Source organism: Lolium perenne, chromosome 7 (genome assembly GCF_019359855.2).
Source record: "Lolium perenne isolate Kyuss_39 chromosome 7, Kyuss_2.0, whole genome shotgun sequence".
Taxonomy (NCBI): Eukaryota; Viridiplantae; Streptophyta; class Magnoliopsida; order Poales; family Poaceae; genus Lolium; species Lolium perenne.
Genome location: NC_067250.2, coordinates 241,111,081 through 241,135,275, shown reverse-complemented (window position 1 = coordinate 241,135,275; position 24,195 = coordinate 241,111,081). Strand labels below are relative to the sequence as shown.

General features: G+C 47.2%; 1 protein-coding gene across 1 annotated transcript; it reads left to right on the top strand.

Moving 5' to 3' along the window:
• Positions 1 to 22,293: 22,293 nt before the first annotated feature.
• LOC127314092 (peroxidase P7-like) lies at positions 22,294 to 23,705 on the top strand. The gene is made up of 3 exons (XM_051344564.2): positions 22,294 to 22,586; positions 22,673 to 22,864; positions 22,930 to 23,705. The coding sequence occupies exons 1-3, from the start codon at positions 22,368 to 22,370 to the stop codon at positions 23,479 to 23,481; spliced, it is 963 nt and encodes a 320-aa protein (XP_051200524.1). The 5' UTR covers positions 22,294 to 22,367; the 3' UTR covers positions 23,482 to 23,705.
• Positions 23,706 to 24,195: the final 490 nt, after the last annotated feature.

Below are 24,195 nucleotides of genomic sequence, written 5' to 3'. Positions count from 1 at the left end.
ACAAATTTGGTTTAGCTCATGTGGTTCCAAAATTTGAAAATGGTTGGTTTGGATGAGTTGCAATTGACCAGAGACAAACATAAGTGGTGGTGGAATTTTAAAAATAAAAGAATTGCAAATTTGCAAAATGTGAGATTGTTAACAATGTTAAAAAGTCTCAACTTTGCATGAGCATAGATTTTGATCCAAGATGATTTTAGTATGGTGGTCTTTAAAAAAGTTGTTCAACTTGATGTGCTCTTGGATGAGGTGCAAAGAATTGGGAAAGTTTAGTTCGAAAAACTTGAAATCGAGGGGCTCAAAGTAGTGACCAGAATGTAAATGGCAGATTTGACCATTATTCTATGTGATCACAATTTGAATTTGAATTTGATTTGATTTGTATTTCTTTGATTCCAAAAGTTGTAATAAGTGTTTAGTAACATATTACAACTAATGGTGAAGGTCAAATTGGTCTAGGGTAAAGATTTGCAAAATGGCATAAGCCATATGTGAGGGTTTTTTGGATTTTTCTTATTTGATTTTTTCTCTTTTTAATTGATTTGATTTGTGAACCTCTCTTGATCCACTTAGGGTTTTAGGGTTTATCACATAAACACAATAACAATCATCATGGCATATCACGCAAAATGCACAAGTCCTATGCATAGCTCTATATGCAAATAAAAGTTTTTGTTGGTTCTAAATTTTGGACTTTGGGAAATTCTTCTTCTTCCTTTTATTGAAATTTGGGATGTTACAAACCCTTCCCCCTTACAAAAGATCTCTTCCCGAGATCTAAAAGAAAATTAGGTATTAAAGAGATCTGGGTACTCTTTCTTCATATAGTCTTCGCGTTCCCAAGTGGCTTCATCTTCGGTATGGTTGCTCCATTGGATCTTCAGAAACTTGATGCTTCGGGTGCGGGTGGTTCTGTAAGCTTCCTCCAGGATGCGAATCGGCACCTCGCGGTACGTCAAGTCCTTGTTGATATCCACCGATCTGTGATCGATGTTCTTGAACACTTTGGTCTTCTCGGGGACTTCTAGGCACTTCCGGAGGAGTGAGATGTGAAACATGTCGTGCACAGCCGACATTTCTTCTGGTAGCTCCAGTTGATAAGATACTTCGCCTCGGCGACTCAGAACTTTGAAAGGTCCGACATATCGGGGTGCGAGCTTTCCTTTCAGCTGAAATCTATGCATTCCTTTCAGGGGGGATACTTTGAGATAGACGAAATCTCCAATCTCGAAGGTCATCTCTCGGCGTCTCTTGTCGGCATAGCTCTTCTGTCTTGATTGCGCCGTCTTGAGGTAATCGCGGATCTTGTGTACTTTATCTTTGGCTTCACGAAGAACATCTGGTCCAAAGACTTGGCTTTCTCCGACTTCTGACCAATTCAGAGGGGTACGGCACTTCCTTCCGTACAAGGCTTCAAAGGGGGCCATCTGTAGGCTGGCTTGGTAGCTGTTGTTGTAAGAGAATTCTGCGTAAGGCAGGCAGTCTTCCCACTTGGATCCGTATTCCAGTACACATGCTCTCAGCATGTCCTCCAGTATTTGGTTGACTCTTTCCGTCTGTCCATCGGTCTGCGGATGGTAGGCGGTGCTGAAATTTAGCCGGGTTCCTAGTCCTTCATGCACTTTTTTCCAGAATCTTGAGGTAACTTGAGATCCTCTATCTGACACAATCGACTTCGGGGTTCCGTGCAGGGCGACTATTCTGGAGATATACAATTCAGCTAACTTTGGGCCTTGGTATGTGGTCTTGACGGGGATGAAATGAGCTACCTTGGTCAGTCTATCGACAACTACCCATATCGAATCATTTCCTTTGCTGGATTTGGGCAAACCTGTGATAAAGTCCATTCCTACCGAGTCCCACTTCCATTCTGGAATCTGTAGTGGCTGCAGCAATCCTGCGGGTCGTTGATGTTCCGCCTTGACTCTCTGATAGATATCACACTTGGCGATGTAGCTTCAGATTTGTCTCTTCATTCCATGCCACCAGAATTGCTCCTTTAGATCTTGATACATCTTGGTACCTCCGGGGTGAATTGAGTAAAGGGTGTCATGGGCTTCCTTCAGGATGACTTGCTTCAGTTCAGAATCTGCTGGCACACATAGGCGTCCTTTGTACCAAAGAACTCCGGCTTCATCTATGGTGAATCCTGGTGCTTTCCCTGCAGCTATCTGGTTCTTGATTCCGTCGATGCTAGCGTTTCCTTTCTGGGCTTCCTTGATCTGGCTAATCAAGGTGGGTTGAAGCTCTTTGCTGGCTAGGAATCCTTCACTAACTAGTTCAAGTCTGAGCTGTTCAAACTCATGAAACAGGCTGGGTTGCTCGATTGCGATCATGGAGTTCAACTGACACGGCAGTCGACTCAAAGCATCCGCTACCACATTGGCCTTGCCGGGGTGGTAGTGAATCTCCATGTCGTAATCCTTGATCAATTCTATCCATCTGCGCTGTCTCATATTCAGCTCCTTCTGGGTGAAGATATACTTTAGGCTCTTGTGGTCGGAGTAGATCTCGCATCGATTACCCATGAGGTAATGACGCCAAACTTTCAAGGCTAAGACTACGGCTGCAAGCTCTAAGTCATGGGTTGGATAATTCTGCTCATGTTGCTTTAGCTGTCTTGACAGATATGATATCACTTTTCCTTCTTGCATGAGCACACATCCAAGACCAATCTTGGAGGCGTCGCAATACACGTCAAATGGCTCGGTGATGTCCGGCATGATCAGAATTGGGGCTGAGGTCAGTCTACTCTTGAGTTGTTGGAAACTCTCTTCACATTTGTCAGTCCACTCAAACTTCTTGTCCTTCTTCAAGAGTTGGGTCATTGGTCTAGCGATGCTTGAAAAGCCTTCGACAAATCTGCGGTAATATCCGGCTAATCGAAGAAAAGCGCGGACCTTGGTCTGGGTGGTTGGGGCTTGCCATTCTGTAACAGTTTTGATCTTGGCGGGATCTACGGCAATTCCTCCTGCAGACATGATATGTCCCAGGAATCCTACGTCCTTCAACCAAAACTCACATTTGCTGAACTTGGCATACAACTGGTGGTGTCTAAGGGTTTCTAGGACAGTCTCCAAATGTTGTTCATGTTCTTCTTCGGATTTGGAGTAGATAAGGATGTCGTCGATGAAGACAATGACAAACTTATCCAAAAAGTTCATGAAGATCTTATTCATGAGGTTCCTGAAATAAGCTGGGGCATTGGTTAATCCAAACGACATGACGTTGTACTCGTACAACCCATATCTGGTGGTAAAGGCAGTCTTGGGGATATCTGTGGCACGGATCTTCAGCTGATGATAACCAGTCCTAAGATCAATCTTAGAGAACACTTTGGCACCGGTCAACTGATCGAACAGGTCTTCTATCTTGGGTATGGGGTACTTGTTCTTGACGGTGACATCGTTAAGCTTACGGTAATCCGTACATAAACGAGTGGCACCATCCTTCTTGTCCACAAACAAAACAGGTGATCTCCAGGGTGATGCACTAGGTCGAATCAAACCTTTGGCTAACAAATCATCAATTTGCTTCTTCAGCTCCACAAGTTCTGTTGGGTTCATACCATAGGCTCTCTGGGCTATAGGTCCAGTTCCGGGGATTAACTCGATGATGAACTCGATATCCTGATCCGGGGGCATACCGGGTAGATCATCCGGAAACACATCAGGGTATCGACAAACGACCCTGATCTGATCCAGAGTTGGCTTGGCTACACTTTGGTTGCAGGTAAATTTTCTGGGTAGTCTTTCAGATACATGTTCTACTAGGATACCGGTGCTGCTAGTCATGGTGATGGCTTTCTTGGCATAGTCAATCAGTCCATGGTGTTTTGACATCCAGTCCATTCCTAGTACGACTTCCAAACCTTTGGTTCCCAGAATAATCAGATTGACATAAAAATCTACTTCATGGATTCTGATGGGTACATTTTTGCAAAATTTTCTGGCTTTGGTGGTTGATCCCGGAATTTGAACTATCATAACATGCTTCAAACTGATAGGTTGGATTTTAATTGTGCATGCAAAGTCTTCAGTGACAAAATAATGCGATGCTCCTGAATCAAACAACACTCTGGCAGGTACGGAGTTGACAGAAAACATACCCAGTACAACATCTGGTGCTTCCTGGGCTTCTTCGGCATTCATGTGGAAGAGACAGTTGTTGCGGTTATTGGGGTTGTTGGGGGCGAACTTCTTGCCGGTGGAGACTCGACGTTGTTGCTGAGCAGGTGCAGCGGCGTTGGCGGCATTCTTGGCTAGCCTCTTGGGGCACTCGTTGGAGTAGTGTCCCACCACATTACACTCATAACAAGTGATGGTGGCCTTGTCCTTGGTTGCAACGGGGATGGTGTTGCTCCCAGTCCTTGGAGCGGTGTTGGTGTTGTTGTTGTTGTTGTTGTTGTTGGGGGCTCTGGGCGGAGCGCGGTTGAAGTTGTTGTTGTTGTTGTTGTAGTTGCTGTTGTTGTGGTGGCCTCCTGGCCTGGAGTTTCCTCCACTCCGGTTCTGATAACCCGGGCGTGAAGTCTGCATCTGGGGCTTGTTGTTGTTCCTCGGAGTGAAACCTCCGCTTGAGCTGGGACGATACTTCGGGGCATTGCTGGGCCCACTCTGGTGCATCATGCGGCGTTTGCGGTTTTCGTTGGCTTGGTTGAGCTTGCCTTCCATCTGGATGGCGGAGTCCACTAAGGCTTCAAGGTCGGCAAAGGGGATGTTGACGAGTACTGTCTGCATCTCATCATGCAGTCCGTTCAGGAATCTCTCCTGCCTCTTCTCGGTGGTGTCGGTCTCGTCGGGGGCGTACCTTGACAGTGTAAGGAACCTGTCGCGGTATTCTACCACCGTCATCCGTCCTTGCTTGAGTTCGCGGAACTCATCCCTCATCTTCTTGATAAGACCCGGGGGCACGTGGTACTTGCTAAACTTGAGCTTGAAGTCTACCCAAGTCATGACTTGACCTGAGTTCATGGCTCGAGTGCTGGTCCACCAGGCTCGGGCTGGTCCGGCAAGGTAGTGGGTTGCGAACAAGACCTTCTCGGCGGCTTCCACTCCCGCTACTTCTAAGTTATTCTCCATGGTTTGGAGCCAGTCGTCAGCGTCGAGGGGTTCTTCGGTCTTGCTAAACACCGGAGGGTTGGTGTTCTGGAAGTTCTTGAGCTTTGATCCGGGGTGGTCATGATTTCCATGGCCTTGAATCCCTTGATTGGCAAGGTTTTCCAGTGCTGCGATGTTGGCTTGGCGTTCAGCTTTGTCAGTCTCCCTGTCGGCCATCAGGGTCTGCAGCAGTTTCATCATGGCATCGTTGTTGTTGCGATTGGGAGGGGCCATCTGAACATAGAGAAGATCATGAGATAAGAGGGAAATTTCTATGGTTTATTTTGAGTAAGTTCATCAATTTAAAACTTGAATTATTTTGATGACAAACACAAACATTCATTCATTCATTCAACATCACACATTACATCTTACAAACTAACACTTCCCATGGTTTTAAGAACCATTCTCTCATGCTACGATACAACGGACGGGATACAACTCACACCTACATAAGTGATCAAGTGCAACTACTCCTCATCCTCAACATCGATCGGGACGAAGATGTCTGGTCCGGCCTCCAGGAACTCGTAGTCCTCCTCCTCGGTGAACTCGTCCTCCTCAAAGTCGTCGTCGTCGCTCAGGAAGGCTCCTCCTCCCTGAAGGTCTTCACCTCCATCATCATCCTCCATCTCTCTCAGCTGGTCCTCCTGGGCCTGGACAGTGGCCTCCAAGGATGCTATCTTGGCGTGAAGGCGCACGATAGTAGCGGCCTTCTTGGCACGCTGCTGGTGGAGTGTCTTGCGGTCGCGGGCAAGTAGCTTGATCGCCTCACCCTGCTCGGTGATGTGAGCGTGGGTCTGGTTGGGGTACGCGCGGGAGGCGTCCAGATCCTTCTGAGTCTGGTACAGCATGAAGTCGAGGTACTGGCTGTAGCTCCATGGGCACTCCCATAGCATCACGCTTCACAAGATGCGCGAAGCGGGACACGAGTATGCGCACCACGTTCTGTCCACATAGACGCGCAAGTCCGTCCTGAAGGGCACGTGCGAGTCCGTCGAGCTAGTTGCTCTCCCTGAAAGAGAAGAGGATCCTCTCCGAGGTGTGAGGCTCCATCTTGCCCCTCAAGTCAGTGGTGATGATCCACTGCAACTCTCCTCTGGGCTGGTCATTCACCTCGATTCCGTGGAACTCGGGGTGAGGGCATCCAAGGAAGTCCGAGAGGGCGTTGAGGTCGTGCTCGAAGATCAAGCTTCCTCCGTTCCCAAGCTGGTAGAACTTGGTGTTGATGGGTTCATTCGGCTCCATCTGAAAGCGAAATGGATAAGTAAGTTAAAGAGTGAACAAGTGTGGCAAAAATTTAAGTAGATTCAATAAAAAGAACATGATTCATCAATTTTTGAAAAGATCTCAAAGACAAGAGTGTGAATAAGTTTTCATAAATATTCTCTTCATTTGATTTCAAAGTTAAGTTTTTCTGAATGCCCATTCTAACTAGGTCTTCTAAGGTCAAACAATGGCTCTGATACCAACTTGTCAACACCCGGATTTTTAAGTCTAGATGCCTATTATGTCATTCATCGCAATCCCAGGAATATTGTTGTTGCGAGGCATAATAGTCGAATATCATAGTCATCATTCATTACAAACCAATATTGTCTTACAAATTCAGATCACATGATCCATATTACACAAATAGTTGATCTATTGATCAACGAACAAACACAAGTTCATAGCGGAAGCGTAAATAGAAATGGACTCTCTAGTCCACAGGCCAACGCTTGACGTCGGAAGACTCCTAGTTGTCGTAGGCGTCCTGCTGGTCATCACCTTGGTAGTTCTGTTCATCTTCATACTCTGGCCATTTGAATAGCCAGGGACACAACCGTGAGTACTTTAAGTACTCGCAAACTAATACTAGTGTAAGTGCTAATAATTCTAGTAAGGGGGTGCTAAGCTCTAGTTTATTTTTCATAAAGCCAATTTTAGTTCACAAGCATTTGATAAAAGACTTACTCATGTGCTAACTAATTCAAGTGGGAACATTAGTGTCATTCCCACAACTCAGTTGTGATTCAAGTCAAGTCACCATTTCAAAACATCAACACTTTCAAGAATCTGACACCGATAACAGTATGGCCTTTCCAACCGTCTGTAACCGTGGACACGGCTATTCGAATAGGTTTACACTCTGCAGAGGTTGCACATTTGTGCTACAACATTTGATTTCATCCGTCGAGGATAACCCCAAATCATCGTAACACAGTACGCGGATCATCAACCATAACCTTTCACTTACATACCCTAGTATAGGTACCTCTCCCCATGAGCTTGGCCTCCCAGTGAAAACCAACTGTCAACCTAGGAACTGCACAGGGCTTGGCCGTACAATACACCTCATTTCACATCATTTCTCAAACAACGGAGGCAGCCTCGGCATAACCCCTATGATGCTTGTTCAGAGGGAACCCATACTAAGATGCATAAACTTCCAGTTAAGCCCTACCCATAATCAGGTATTGTGGGGGTACTCAAAAATTGGAAAGGTATCGCATTCAAACCAATATCAGTTTTAGTCAAAATTCACAATCTCATTCAGGTCATATTCACCTTCAAAAATCATTCAATGGAATGACTCATCATTCCAAAGTTTTCAAATTCATTTCACAACACAAGTTCCCATCTAGAGTAGTCAATTTTAGTATTAGCACTAGCACTAATCATGAGGGGTGCTATCTGGCTTGGCTAGCATTGAGACTAACTTTGCTACGCTAGTAACACACTAAACTTAGACCAAAGTTAACTATAAAAGTAACTTCTTCATAAAACAAGTAAAAACTTGTTAGGTAAAAACTTGGGGTGGGATCATTGTAAGTAAGGTAAGACTAATGGTGCCTTGGCCCAAAGGGCTTTGCACTTTGCAAGAATATTAGCTTGCCTTGGTGAGGGTAGTGATCAAATTTCTCCTCTTCCTCCTCTTGGTAGAATCCTTCCTCTTCCTGGTATTCTCCGGTACTGCCGTCTAAAAACGAATACGAGATACAATCACCCAACAAAGTTCAAGAACTATTCTAAGCACTCCATGGCTTCACACAACTATTCTAAATCACACACATAACACAATTAGGTGCATTAGTTTTCTTTCTTGAGGAAAAATGATTTCCTCTCATTACATATGTAAATGATTGTTTCCATTTAGTTCTTGAGGAAATAATTTACTCTCATTGAATCTTCTTAAGATTTAATTTCCTCAAACCATCATGCATGAAATCATGTTGACCTAAGTCAACCATTCATCATCATCATTTGGGAAAATGATTTAAATGAGGTAGAATACCTCATACAAGTTAACAATGCTGATTCTGATTTAATATCACCAAGTATTTCATGTGAGAGTATTTATACCAGGGTCATAACTTCATATGAAAGTACTTGGGACAAGATTTAAATGAAGTAAAACACTTCATATGATTTACATAATAGTTTTGGACAATATCAATTGACTAAACTAGCCATATAGTTCTTTATTTAAACTAGTCCATGATCACTCAAAGTGACCACACCATATTTTTCATAAACAAATAGTGTAAGTGAAATGTGAGCTATGAGAGTTGAAATAAACTCAATATCATTTTTGATTGATTTTTAAGAATTGTTTGAATGTGCAAAAGTCCCTGACTTGTTCTTTTTGTCACATTATTTCTACAAAGATTCTCACAGTGGGACCAGTGTAATTTTGTAGATCTTTTCATTAGCTTTCCAACAATATAAAGTTTGCTAAATTTGGCCAAGCCAATTTGAATCTATTGAATTTTGAACACAGGGCCAGTATTGAATTTAAACTAAACTGGAAATTCGATTTTAAATTAAATGGGCATGGCGGGAAAAGCTAGCGGGCCGAAATTCGAATTTAACAGACTGCCCAGCCCACCACGGTCCACAGACGCGTGGGCTGCCTGACAGGGTGGGGCCTGCCTGTCAGCGGCTCAGCCAACCCGAATCGGTACGGGGCGACGTGGACCGTTGGATTAGGGGCTGATCTAACGGCTCGGGGTCATCGTCGTCGCCGGCGAGAAGCTCGCACTGGCGCGGCGGCAGTAGGGGGTGGGAGGGCTCACCGTGGCTCCAGTGACGGTGGGCAGTGTGCTCGGTGAAGCGCTGGACGACGATGATCCTCCTGGTAGCAGCGGCACGTCCTGGGGAGGCTCCAATTGCCGGCGAGCTTCCGCGGCGGCGTGCGGCAGTGAGGTGGCGATTGGCGAGCTACGGCGACTAATCGGAGTGGTGAGGTGGTCGAGAAGCTTGAGGGAGAAGAGGGGAGGCTGTTGGTGTGCTCAGATCGTCGAATGTGCGCTTCTATTTATAGGTGCGCGATGAGGCCGTGGTGCTGCAGCGAACTCGACATGGGCGCGGGCTCTCCGGCGGTCTAGCGAGCTAGGCGAGGGCGCGGCGGTGTTCAGTGCGTCACGGTGGTCCTCTGGGTGGCGACAGGTAGCGTAGGCGGTGCCTAACACGGTCGGATCGCTTCCATGTCTGGCGGCGTCTGCGGCGGGGTTTCTTCTACGTCTCCGGCGGCGGCGGTCACGGGTCGCGGTCGTCTCCATGTCTGGCGGCTTCGTGGTCGTGCGGTGAAGCTCAACTCGTCGAGAGAGGGACCAGGGGCTGCACGAGGTGGTGGCGCGGCGCGTGTCCAGTGGTGTCCGTGGCCTGCGCAGGTGCGACGTCGTCGGCATGCCTGGGCCGTTCTGGGCGCGCGCGTTCCGGCGAGTGTCGGTGTCCTCTCCGATGATGGCGGGCATAGGCATGTGTAGGAGGTCGTGGTGGAGTGAAATGGCACCAGGGCCAGGGTTGGGGGAGAAGGAGAAGAGGGGAGAAGGGACAAGGTGGAACATGGACGGCATGGCCATGTCCATGCCAAGCTAGGGCTTGCCCTAGGCTTGCTATGCAAGTAAGAGAGAGAGAGGGGGCCAGGGGACCATGTAGGGTCAAGTGGGGCAGGTAGGGTTAGGCCAACACTATTTGCAATAGTGTTTGAGATTTGATCTATTTGCAAAATTCAAAATCTTGCCAAATTTGGTTTAGTTCATGTGGTTCCAAAATTTGAAAATGGTTGGTTTGGATGAGTTGCAATTGACCAGAGACAAACATAAGTGGTGGTGGAATTTTAAAAATAAAAGAATTGCAAATTTGCAAAATGTGAGATTGTTAACAATGTTAAAAAGTCTCAACTTTGCATGAGCATAGATTTTGATCCAAGATGATTTTGGTATGGTAGTCTTTACAAAAGTTTTTCACCTTGATGTGCTCTTGGATGAGGTGCAAAGAATTGGGAAAGTTTAGTTTGAAAAACTTGAAATCCAGGGGCTCAAAGTACTGACCAGAATTTAAATGGCAGATATGACCATTATTCTATGTGATCACAATTTGAGTTTGAATTTGATTTGATTTTTATTTCTTTGATTCCAAAAGTTGTAAGAAGTGTTTAGTAACATATTACAACTAATGGTGAAGGTCAAACTGGTCTAGGGTAAAGATTTGCAAAAATGGCATAAGCCATATGTGAGGGTTTTTGGGATTTTTCTTATTTGATTTCTTTCTCTATTTAATTGATTTGATTTGTGAACCTCTCTTGATCCACTTAGGGTTTTAGGGTTTATCACATAAACACAATGACAATCATCATGGCATATCACACAAAATGCACAAGTCCTATGCATAGCTCTATATGCAAATAAAAGTTTTTGTTGGTTCTAAATTTTGGACTTTGGGAAATTCTTCTTCCTTTTATTGAGATTTGGGATGTTACACAACCCTTCTTTTTATCGGCTCCTGTTAGAGGACTTAATAAAATCTAGTGATCCCGATGGGAGTAGGATCCAGTCGAGTCGCAGAGTCGAGTTGAGTCTACAAACCTTTATATATTTACCTGCAAGACAAAAATACAAAAACTCGGGTCGAGTAAACTATTTTGCTATCTTGTCTTATTTGATATACATTTTTCTTCATGAAGCCGAAGCTTTGGGTAAACATCTTTGCTATATTTATTTGAGTCGCGGAATAGGATGAAATCTCCAGACTTCATTTCTTTGTTTTTCATAAATTTCGAGTGCACGGAAACACTATATCTTTCTCGACTTCTATATTGCACAGGGCATGTGCAGCAAAAACATCTTCGAGAAGCTCTGCCACGAGAGATTTCCCAACCCTTTCCTTCGGCCATGGGGACGAAGCTCCCTACCTTCTATGTTGTCTTGTTGAGCCGCTAGTGTTGTTGTGTTGGAGGAGAAGACATGGGTATATATAGGGAGGCGAGGGACTGAAACGGAGGGAAAACTTTGAGGGAGAGAATGGACGGGAGAAAACGGCAGGAAAACTTGACGGGAGAGAATGGGCGGGAAAATGGAACGGGAAAATTTGGCGTGAAATTGGGTGGGAAAAAGGAAAAACCAGCATGCGCTATGCAGACGGTGCCCCTCGGCATAGTCATTGCCTGACGTCATCTGGCGGGAGAAGCAACTGAAAAATGGTCGTGTGCTATGCCGACGGCCACGTACCCTTGATGTAGACATGATGTCGTCACAAAGCCGTCAGGGCACGGCCGAGCTGGGCTGCCATCCTGCAGCTACGCCGACGGCCAGGTGTACGCTGAATACTAAGGGGCTGGGCTGGGCTGGCCGGCCTGTACGCCGATGGCCCCGATATTTGGCCGTCGACGTATGGCGCCGGCTCCACATTTCTGCATATGGACCTTTGCTTCAGAGTTCAGACACACCCCACTCACCAGGTAATGGTGACTCGTAACAGTTGGAGCACCCATGCCGGTTTGCCATCAGGCATTCATGTTGGTACGCTACAGACTGTGGAGACCACCCGACCATGTATCGGTGACTGAACTTTTTCCTACCCTTCGCTGGTAAGAGATACCAGCGGTGAAACTTCGATTTTGCGTCAGGAGTGCTGTTGCGCTATAAACTTTTTTTCTAGTAGGCTAGTAGTAAGTCTCCACGTTTCTGCATATGGACCTTTGCTTCAGAGTTTAGACGATTACCAGACCCCACTCACACTTATCCTCCTGCAACATTTTCCGACCGAGTTGAAGTATACCAGAACTTGCCATCGCCAGGTAATCGTAACTCGTAACAGTTGGAGCACCCAGGCTGGTTTGCCATCAGGCATTCATGTTGGTGCGAGATCGAGTTGTGAAGCACGAACGGAGGAACGCACTCGCACTAGCGCGCGCACCGCGGCACATGCACATGCAGGGCCAATGGTGGTGGCCAGCGCGCAGCCGAGCTCCATCCCCACCATCAGTCCCAGATGTTCTCCGTTTCCGTCAGTCCTAATTGGGCTCCAACGACCAGTTTTCAGCCATCATATTTTCTGGGACACTTCAACAGTATAGCCGCCAAACAGCTGTACCCTCTCAGTCGACGGCGCCCACTCACGTCCAATCGCCGGCAAAAGCCGATCAAAACCAGAGTTAAGGCGCCGCTTTTTATCATGTTCTGAAGCTTCGCACACCACGCAAAGACGGATGATGCCCCCGGTCGCGCTCCGCCTTTGTTCCCCAAAGCGAGGACTGGCATATCCTGGTTAGCTGCTCGATCGCCGGCCACACGCACCATGCATGGTGCGCCGCGCACTACCGCAGCCGTGAGACCAACAATCAGCAGCTGATTGAGCGCGAGCTATAAATACAACACATTCTCTCTTGTACCTCCCTTGTCACTTAGCTCCATCAAATCCATTCTTCTCTGCTTTATTTGTCGTAGCAGCAGATTTCAGATCGACAGATCGACCGGCCGGTATGGGCCTCTTGTTCGCCAGGAGTTTTGTTCTTGTCACTGCTCTGCTAGTCCTCTGCCTGCTTCTTCCTTGCCACGCGAAGCTGTCCACCAAGTTCTACGCCAAGACGTGCCCCAACGTGGAATCCATCGTGCGGGCCGTCATGGCGCCGGCCGTCGCCGCGGAGCCGCGGATGGGCGCGTCCATCATTCGCCTCTTCTTCCGCGGATGGGAGACGAGGGGCTGCGCGGAGTGAAGGACCTCGCCGGCGGCGATAGGGCGGGTAGCGAGGACTCCCCGGCCGGCTGAGTCCGTCAAGGCTACGCGGATGGGCAGTGGGCGGTGGAGAGGAGGCGCCGGAGGAGGAGGGACATGAGGAGCGGAGAGAATAGAGCTCAGCCGTTGATCCTCCGCTGCGTCGCGCGGCTTGGGCAGACCCGGAGATGGATGCACGCGCGACGACAGTGGTAGGAACGGGTCAACGCGCGCGCGCGCGCGACGAATCCTCCGGATATTTGCATCTTCCGACCGACGAGGAGACTCAGACTAGTGCGGCTCATCCTCCCGGGTGCACGCACGCCAGCCAGCCACTTGGTTTTCTCTGTCGCGCCCAATTAATTGTGCCTTTCCTCTTTTTCCCTCTTCATTAATTTTCTTCCTTCCCTCGCGTCACGTAACGCCAGCCTGGAACTGGATCGAATCAATTGCCCGCGTGCGATACTGCGCAAAAACAGCTTCCAAGTTTTTCCAATTAGATTCCGTTCCGTTCCTGAAAGACTTCTTCTTCTTTTTCTTTCTTCTTCTTCTTCTTCTTCTTCTTCTTCTTCTTCTTCTTCTTCTTCTTCTTCTTCTTCTCAACAGAAAATAAGCAGCTAACTCACGGTGCACCTACCTGGCACGCCAAACAGCGTATACAAACGAGCGCATGTATCGAATTAACCAAACCAACAACAACGTCTAGTACGGAATTAACCGAGGGAGTATGAAATAACCAATGAATACGTATTTGCTTACAAAAAAACTTACTCCTTTTTCTAAGACGACTCCGGTGCCGGCGGTGCCCGACCGTCGAAGAGGCGCAACCCAGCGGCCAGTCCTTCCCATGGAGTCCGGCGGTTTGGGGGCACGGGGGCGGCGCCATATGCACGTGCACTCGAGGTGGAGAAGGGGGACGAGGCGGTAGAGCTAGCCGTGGCGGCGCGATGGTGCGGCCAGGCGAGACGAGGGGTGACGGCGACACCTTTGCGGGGCAAGCCAATCTGAATGCGTTATGGGCTGGCCACGAGGCAAGGCAACGTTGGGCATCAGGATTCCGGGCGCGGCGCTCAGGCTCCTCAAGCTGTAGGCGGAGCCCTGCTGGCGGCGGCGTGACTGGCTCCAGCCCGTGTGCCTCCGCCTTCTGATGATCTGATCTATGTCTGGCACCCGAGCGATCTCTGTTCGGCTTTTTGTCGGTTCCTCTCCTCCTCGGCCGCCGATCAGTGCCGTCGGGGCTGCTGGTGCAGTTTTCAATAAAGGTGCCCGTCGTAGGATTTCTCTTGTACAAAGATGGAGACCTTCCTAAGGCCGGTCCTTCTTGATCTACCCAGAGTGTTGAGTTCCGGAAGGCTCCACTGCCGAATGTAACAATGCACCTTATGCCTGGAGTTGTTTGATCGGTGGTATTCGGTCGTGCGCACCCATGCTTTTATTCCGATCGTTTGGTTGTGAAGGGAGCGGCACGAAGCTCTATTCTGTGTTGTCATCACATGACATTCTGATCCATGGTGAAATCAAAGGCAGAAAATATCATCAAGGCTGGAGTGGAGGACTAACAATGGAGGTTCGAGTCTTTGTGCTGTTGATGGACTTGCTTGGTGTTCTAGCTTTCGCAGCAAAAATATGCAAGTGGGGGCGGCAGCACAAGTGAAGTTCAGAATCTTAGACTATCTTTTCCTTCTTAAAGGTGTTGCTTTTGGAGAGCCTAGAGTTTAGGTGTTGTCGTTAGATGTATTGTTGCTACTAAAGCTAGAATACCGTAGAGGGACTTCTATTTTCTTAGTTTTTTTTTTTGGATGTGCATCCATACTACCATGGCTGCAGAGGGTAGATGTAAGTGATATCTCTCGATATTTCAATATTAATATGTTCCCTTTATCAAAAAATCAAAAAAAAAAACTTGCTCCAGCAGGATAAGCAAAACCATGGAAACTTTAAGATACTTCTTTAGCTAGTCAATACCAGTACGTAGATTGTCAACCTATTTATATTACACAGTAAAACTTGAAATCTTGCCATATAACCTTAGACATTCTTTTTCGACATTCACGTCACACAGCAACTACGGAACGACACAACTGCGCGTTCTAAGTCATCCATCACGACAGCGCAATCTCAACAAGAGAACCCTGACTTGCGACTAGGCACACATATGCATCATCAGCTCACACATGGATTCTCATCTTGCAAACGACGACAACCAAAACCAACCGTGCACCATGCAGCTACATGAGTCACCCCCTAAAGGGAATCAAGTCACTGCCACCTCCCCTGTCCAAGAAAAGCTAGACGCGGCCGCAAGACCACCCCAGCCTCCACACCAGCTCGTGATCGCTTATCGGCGCCATCTGCTGCTGGGTTTTCCTGGAGCAAGGATGGTGCAAACGACCAACACCTTGCCGAGTAGCTTGCAAGATGAGAATCCTCCAACTGCCAGAACCAGCTAAACACAAATCAAGGGAATCAATGAATAATAGTATGACTGAAGCTCTACTTTTTGTCCATCACAAAATGCCAGAAACAATCCAGCTGAAGAACAACACTCCCATGCCATAAGAATTACCACTTTCAAATCAGAAAATGATAATATTTAACAAACTATCATCTCTACTAAATGCAACTGCCCAAGCAAAGTTAATTGCAACATAAATAAACTAAAACTGAACAGAGGAGGAATGGAGCATCAAAAGGCCCAAGTATTATGATGAAGGAATTGCAAAGATAGCAATACACAGCTATTTTCACAACTGCAATAATCTCAATTGGAACGAGAAGCACGCTCACCTGACATGACACATCAACACATGACCCTAAACCATGCAGACAAAGAGGCCACCGATGCCTCAGTTGCAGCACAGTGAACTCGCTGCTGTCACACACCAGCAAAGGCGGAGGTGAAGGATGAATTGCTCGAAATGCAAGTACAAGAGCATAGAAGAAGCTCTCAAGAAAAGACAAAAGTGACCTATGCTGCGAGGCTTCCAAAACTTGCAATTTAAAGAAATGAAATATCAGTACAGGAAAGGAATCCTGTAAATAATCATCATGACAGACTCTTGTACAGCAAATAATCATCATGGCAGACTCTTTTACAGCAAATATGTAGTTTGTAAACAACGACGACATAAAGAATACCGGAATATGTGTACATAAGATTAAACACTCCTTTTATTTTACAATCTTGAGATAATAAGTACGCAAAATTTGTTCATAAAAAAGAGCAAGTATAATTCAAACATCATAGTGGAACTAAGCAACTAGTTTCACAAAGTGAGTATGCAAACAAACTCCACAATTATAGCAATTACGCCACGCACTAGTAGAAAGAAGTTAATTGCAGCATGAACTGAAAAGAGCTACTGATCTAGATGCTTCGAGTTAGCAACATTTAACCATTTAAAGAATTTTCATCGAAACATTAAATAAAGCCACATCTTAATTTCTGTTACAAGAGGAAAAGAAATGTGGCCAGGCCTGTGACATCATTGAGTAGCTAAAAATGCACCAATAACAGCAGCTAATATTAACGTCATCACAGTGCCCTAAAGTCCTCGCATTTTCCTTTCTTTATGTGTTTATTGTTTTCTAGGGTATACCATATGTAAGATCATTCTAGTGTCGCTAGAGCAGCATGCCCTAGAAAACAAACAAATGCTCTAATGGTAGGCAGTAGAAGAAATGAAGCGTGTAGTTCCAGCAAGTTCAAACAATAAGATCAGGTTCAGTATATTACTAGTAATTCAAACAATAAGTAATACTCAATGGCGTCAAATCCCGTAGAGGAGACAAGAAGAGAAGCATATACACACCTACACCATCGCACGTAGGAGGTGGAGGTGGAAGTAGTAGAAATGCACGGACGAGAGCATGGGAAAAGCTCTCAACAAAGGAATCAGTGTCCTATGCTCCCAAGCTTCCAAAACATGCAATTAAAATATCAAACGTCAGTATAGGAAAGGTAATGTCATAGCAAATAATAAGCATGACAGTCAATGCAAATATACACAACAGGAACATAAAGAATATCAGAAAGTGTACATAATTCAAACACTCCAATTTATTTCAATCTTGAGCAAATAAGTGTGCAAATTTTGATTACAAAGAAAGAGCAACTCCGACTGGGGGTAAATAATTGTTTGGAGGTCCACGCCGGTTACTCTTCCCAGCTTGCATGCAACCTTAGGAAAGTGGACTTGCCCAATCACAGTGGCATGCATGGACGTATTGGCACCACCGCATGACTAGGGAGCATGGGAACGGGTGATATTCTTAGTTAAGAGGAAAGTTAAATGCCAAGTTAAGCCTAATTTTTCAGTATTTTTCCAAATTCACTATAAGCCTAGTAAATCGGTGTGGAGGGAGTATTAAAATCATATCACATTTCCCCAAAAATTATGTTCTCTAAGCTAATTAAACACGTCGGATGTTGTGTCTTTATCTGTATATAACTGCATGCAAACTGGCCTTCACATTAATATGGACCATTGTACAAGAGAGAATCTAATCAATTCTTCTCAGGGAAAGACAATGTCCTTGTATAAATGAAAATTTTAATTTTCGTACTGGCCTTGTACTATTCAATAACTAAGGGAGTGAGTAACTACTAGAGTAATATCTTAGTCGTAATCCTTCGGCATCAATTTATGAATCTTACTCGTAGCTCTAGGTTGTCAATTTGACAAACTTTTATAAGATATATATTAATAAGTCACTAAAAACATCAGCGTTAAGTTTTATAACTGTAGAATTTTGTATTATGTGCTTATATTTGGAAAACTTCAAACGGAGACCGAGCTACACGTAGCCCTTTATTTGCAAACACACCGAATTTGTATTTCAAAATTTTATAAAATTCGAATCAAAATTCTAGAGATAACCAATGATGTATGCTACAATGGTGCAAAACCTCAATGCAAACTGATTTGTATTCTAGCCTACACGAAATTGACAAAATCTGACAAAATCAATAGTCTTGAAATGTGTACTATTCACTATAAAATTGTCAGAATTTTTCATTTTTATGTATTCTAGGATATAAAGTAGTTTGTATTGAGATTTTACACCATTGTGGTATAAACCATTGGCTACTCCCAGGACTTTGTTTCAGATTTTTTTAAAACTTTGAAATAAGAATTTTGAGTATTTAAAAATAAAGAGATACATGTAGCTGGGCTTTCAAAAGACCACTCTTTATATATTTTATAAATCAAATTAACGATCTAGATACACGTGATGGACTAGTAAACCGATATAGATGTATTACTTCAAACTGGATCATAAGCTCATCAGCCCATTAATTTGTTTTTTTGCGAAATACATCAGCCCATTAATTAACAGTGTAACCCCAGAACATGTGAGTGCACTGTGTACTTCTTGTGGCTAGCTGCGAGTTTAGAGATGGAGCTGGAGATGGCGGATATATCTCATTTGTGTTTTTAGGGTAGATTCCAGTATGTAGCATTAGCTTGAGCGAGCAATCCGCGAGAAGGAAAGATTGAAGTGAGGCTGCAACTGTTGCTGTCTAGTCTCCACATTCTGCATATGGACCTTTTCTTCAGAGTTCAGACGCACCTCACTCGCACTTGTCTTCAGAGTTGAAGTATACCAGAACTTGCCATCCCCAATCAGGCAATCTTGACTCGTAACAGTTGGAGCACCCAGGCCGGTTTGCCATCAAGCATCATGTTGGTGCTACGGGTTGGGGAGACCACCTGACTTGGTGACATATTTTTTCCTGCCTGTCACTGGTAAGAGCTACAAGGGGCGAACCTTCGATTTTGCGTCACGTGTGTTGTTGCCGCTATAAGAGCATCTCCACCGACGCGTCTCAAATAGTTACCGGCAGGGTCGCCGGCACTGCTATATGGAGGCGTCGACAGTGCATCCTCTATTTGGAAACGTTGTTTCTGTTAAGCTTCATGCACTAGCCACTTGAACCAAAAGTCCGAACTTATGGGAAGGACTAGGCAATCTACTTGTACACTTCACAACACACCCACTCGCGTGTGGCGGGAGAAGAAAGTCAACACGTGAAAGAAGAAGAGCACACCGAAACACAGCGGTGGCTAAAGAGGGGGGCAACAGCAATTTTTAGGCTTAATTGCGAAAACCAGGATTTGAACTCGAGACCTCGGGCTCTGATACCATGTTAAGCTTCATGCACTAGCCACTTGAATCAAAAGTCCGAACTAATGGAAAGGGCTAGGCAATCCATATATACATTTCCCAACACCCCCACTCGCGTGTGACGGGAGAAGAGAAATTCAACACGTGAAAGAAGAAGAGCACACCGAAACAGCGGTGTCTAAAGAGGGAGGCAACAGAAAACTATGTGAAAGTTAGGATTTGAACTCGAGACTTGGGGCTCTGATACCATGTTAAGCTTCATGCACTAGCCACTTGAACCAAAAGTCCGAACTTATGGAAAGGGCTAGGCAATCTACTCGTACACTTCACAACAGTTTCCACACCGGCGCCTCCCAAAGGGCAGCCTCAAAACTTTTTCTTTTTCTTTTTACAATATTTTGAAACAATATATAAATCACATCTTATTAATACTATATTCAATAATTCATACAATCACACAAATAGTACTTAACTTATTCATACAAGCAAACAAATAGTACTTAAATTATTCATACAAACAATCAACCAAACAAATGAAAATTAAATTATACAAACAACCAAACAAATAGATATAAAATCATGCATTATTGGCAGCTTCTCTCCTCGCCCACAAATGCGCAGCTAGATTCGTATTAAGTTGTGCATGGACATCTGCATCTCGAACTTCATTGTGTATATGAAGAAAAGCGGCAAATTCTTGGGGCACATGCTCTACCTCAGCAAGTGGCCCTTGATAATCAAATGGTTGATCATCATGCACAGGTTCATCGCGCTCGCTCTCAATGATCATGTTGTGCATGATCACACAGGCGTTCATCACCTCCCATATCTGAGACTCAGACCAAGTGAGAGCAGTGTACCTGAAAATAGCGAAACGCTGCTGAAGCACCCAAAAAACACGCTCAACATCCTTGCGTGTTGCTTCTTGTCATGTTGCAAAATAAGCTTCCATCTCGTTTGCTGGAGAGGGAATTGTCTTCACAAATGTAGCATACGTCGGGTAGATACCATCAGCTAGATAGTACCCTTTGTTGTATGCGTGACCGTTTATCTCAAAGTTCACTGTAGGAGTTTGTCCCTCAGCTAGCCTGGTAAACATCGGAGAGTGCTGCAACACATTGATATCATTGTTTTTTTTTCTGCCATGCTAAATCCAAAGGTCATGGTCTGCTACCGCCTCAAGAATGACATTGCACTGACCAGTATACCCCTTGTAGATCCCATGCCAAGCAAAAGGGCAATTCTTCCAGCCCAATGCATGCAGTCAATGGTTCCGAGCATCCTAGGAAACCCTCTTGCTGTATTTATTTGCAGGATCCGAGCTGTATCATCTGCTCTTGGTGCTCTCAAATAGTCTTTAGCAAACACGACTATGACGGCTCAGCAAAATCTGTAGAGAGTCTCTGTACATGTCGACTCTGCCATCCGTAGGTAGTCATTGCTTGTATCTGGAGGAGCTCCGTATGCAAGATAACGCATTGCAGCAGTGAATTTCTGAATTGAGGTGAAGCCCCACAAACCTGTTCAATCTTGCTTGGCCATGAAATAGTTGTCGTACTCCCTGACGCCGTAGACAATCTTCAGGAACATCGCCTTGTTCATCCTAAACCGGCACCGAAATTCCTTCGGCGAATGAGTCGCGTCATTGTTGAAGTAGTCGGCGTCAAGCAACATTGCGTCGGCTTGACGATGCCGGTTGATGTTCCTCCTCTTGCCTGGCTTTGAGCCGCCGCGCCGAGGCACGACAAAGAAAGGCTGGCGAACACGCATCATGCTTGTCAGAATCAGTTGCTGCTGTTGCTGCCGTACAGCCTCATCGTTTTTCTCCTCCGTGAACAGCTGCAACATCATCTCGTCGTCGTTGTCCGTCGCGGAAATCGGACAAACACCTTGCGGGTGGGGCGGTTGTGCCGTGGTCGCGGCGAGCTCTGTTCCGGGCGAAATAGCGGCCATCGGTCGAGGGGTGGCAGCCGTGTCGATGGCAACGGTTCCTAGACAGGCGGTGGTGTCTATTGGAAGCAGGGGCGCGACGGCAACAGCAACGGTGGCGATCTAGAGGGATGGGAGTCGGCTCGGTGTGGGTAGAAGGTGGGGAAGTCGGTGCGTCTGGCTGTCAGGCGGAGCCCACGCTCGTTTTCTGACGTGCCATGAGGCGCCGGTGCGCCCGATTCGCGCCCTACGCGAAGGGGCCGGCACGGGGATGCCGGTGATTCTATTAGGCTCAAAAACTAGCCGGCGCTGTTTGGGGCGCACCGGTACGAGCCTAAAAACTAGGCCAGCCTCCAAATCGCATTTGGAGTTGCTATGGGGAACGCGGGTGGAGATGCTCTAAACTCTTCTTCTAGTAGTGAGTCTCCACGTTTCTACATATGAACCTTGCTTCAGAGTACAGACTATGACCAGACCCCACTCACACTTATCTCACACTTATCCTCCTGCAACATTTTCCGACCGAGTTGAAGTATACCAGAACTTGCCATCGCCAATCAGGTAATCGTAACTCGTAACAGTTGGAGCACCGAGGCTGGTTTTCCATCAGGCATTCATGTTGGTGCGAGATCGAGTTGTGAAGCACGAACGGAGGAACGCACTCGCACTAGCGCGCGCACCGCGGCACATGCACATGCAGGGCCAATGGTGGTGGCCAGCGCGCAGCCGAGCTCCCTCCCCACCATCAGTCGCAGATATTCTCCGTTTCCGTCAGTCCTAATTGGGCTCCAACGACCAGTTTTCAGCCATCATATTTTCTGGGACACTTCAACAGTATAGCCGCCAAACAGGTGCACCCTCTCAGTCGACGGCGCCCACTCACGTCCAATCGCCGATCAAAATCAGAGTTAAGGCGCCGCTTTTTATCATGTTCTGAAGCTTCGCACACCACGCAAAGACAGATGATGCCCCCGGTCGCGCTCCGCCTTTGTTCCCCAAAGCGAGGACTGGCGCTATCCTGATTAGCTGCTCGATCGCCGGCCACGCGCACCATGGTGCGCCGCGCACTACCGCAGCCGTGAGACCAACGATCAGCAGCTGATTGAGCGCGAGCTATAAATACAACACATTCTCTCTTGTGCATCCCTTGTCACTTAGTTCTATCAAATCCATTCTTCTCTGCTTTATTTGTCGTAGCAGCAGATTTCAGATCTAACAGATCGACCGGCCGATATGGGCCTCTTGTTCGCCAGGAGTTTTGTTCTTGTCACTGCTCTGCTAGTCATCTGCCTGCTTCTTCCTTGCAACGCGAAGCTGTCCAACAAGTTCTACGCCAAGACGTGCCCCAACGTGGAATCCATCGTGCGGGCCGTCATGGCGCCGGCCGTCGCCGCGGAGCCGCGGATGGGCGCGTCCATCATTCGCCTCTTCTTCCACGACTGCTTCGTCAATGTCAGTGAATTGCATTTGTCATTTTGTCCTCGCCTCTGTCTGTCTAGCTAGCTAGGTTCCCGGGCTTAATTACCACGCTTGCGCAGGGATGTGACGCCTCGATCCTCCTCGACGACACGCCGACGTTCACCGGCGAGAAGAACGCCGGCGCCAACGCCAACTCCGTCCGTGGGTACGAGGTGATCGACGCCATCAAGACGCGCGTCGAGGCCTCCTGCAAGGCCACAGTCTCATGCGCCGACATCGTCGCGTTGGCAGCTCGCGATGCCGTAAACTTGGTGAGTATACATCCCAGTGGTACGTACCTTACAGGTCGCAATGTGTTACTGACGCCACTCTGCAGCTCAGGGGCCCGACGTGGAAGGTGACGCTGGGCCGGAAGGACTCGCGGACGGCAAGCCAGAGCGCGGCCAACGCCAACCTTCCGGGCCCCGGCTCCAGCGCCGCGTCGCTCGTCGCGGCGTTCGCGGCCAAGGGGCTCTCGGCGCGCGAGATGACGGCGCTCTCCGGCGCGCACACCGTGGGACGGGCGCGCTGCCTCTTCTTCCGCGGCCGCATCTACGGCGAGCCGAACATCAACGCCACATTTGCGGCGGCGCGGCAGAAGACGTGCCCGCAGACCGGCGGGGACGGCAACCTCGCGCCGTTCGACGACCAGACGCCGGACACGTTCGACAATGCCTATTACACGAACCTCGTGGCGCAGCGCGGACTGATGCACTCGGACCAGGAGCTCTTCAACGGCGGTTCGCAGGACGGGCTGGTCAGGAAGTACAGCGGTAATGCTAAGATCTTTGCCGGCGACTTTGCCAAGGCGATGGTCAAGATGGGTGGCCTCCTGCCGGCTGCGGGGACGCCGACGGAGGTCAGGTTGAACTGCAGGATGCTCAACTAAAGGGATCGCCTGTTTCTAGCTAGCATCAGACCACAAACTTTATGAGATTTTAACCGGCAGTCCACACCTGTCACCTGCCACCAAGATTGTATTATGGGTCCAGATAATCAACAATGCGGACGGGGCTTGCCTGCGGCCTGCTCATGCGCCCATCCGTGCGGCGCGATCGTTCCCTAATCATCCAACGGATACGTTTCCTTTGCTCCCCCACCTACCCCTTTCTAGGTAAAAAAAAGTCACAAATACCGTATTAATACATGTCTCGTATGTACGTCCGTCCGTCGACATCCTCCGCGACGCTGAGGGCCAATGGGTCATCGGGTGGCGGCGGCCGGCGACGCCCACCTCACCGGCGGGAAAGAACTCTTCGATGCTGATGGCCGGCGACCTCCATGCAATCGAGAACAGGGACACGACCTGAGAGGCTGAGTCGACAAGATGGAGCCATGGAGGCTGCTAGTTCGTCACCGAGTTGCAAGCTACGCTCCGGCGGCGGGAGTAATAATGGCGCCGTGCCACCGTGGCTGGGACTTCATCGCCTTCGCTGGCCAAACAAGGTTGCCGACTTCCTGTATGGGAGGGCATATGCTTGCTCGTGGATGGCCGTGCCTAATCTCACCCATCCAAATAACCAATACTAGCATTTGTGATCAAATTACGGAATGGCGACTAGCGAGATCTTGCGTTGTTCCCGGAGGCAAAATTAACATACAC

Excerpts from the sequence above, each read along its gene's own strand:
- LOC127314092 (XM_051344564.2), top strand. The coding sequence starts at position 22,368 with ATGGGCCTCTTGTTCGCCAGGAGTTTTGTTCTTGTCACTGCTCTGCTA. Across the intron at positions 22,587-22,672 it reads TCCACGACTGCTTCGTCAAT|GGATGTGACGCCTCGATCCT; the intron begins GTCAGTGAATTG and ends ACGCTTGCGCAG. Across the intron at positions 22,865-22,929 it reads CTCGCGATGCCGTAAACTTG|CTCAGGGGCCCGACGTGGAA; the intron begins GTGAGTATACAT and ends GCCACTCTGCAG.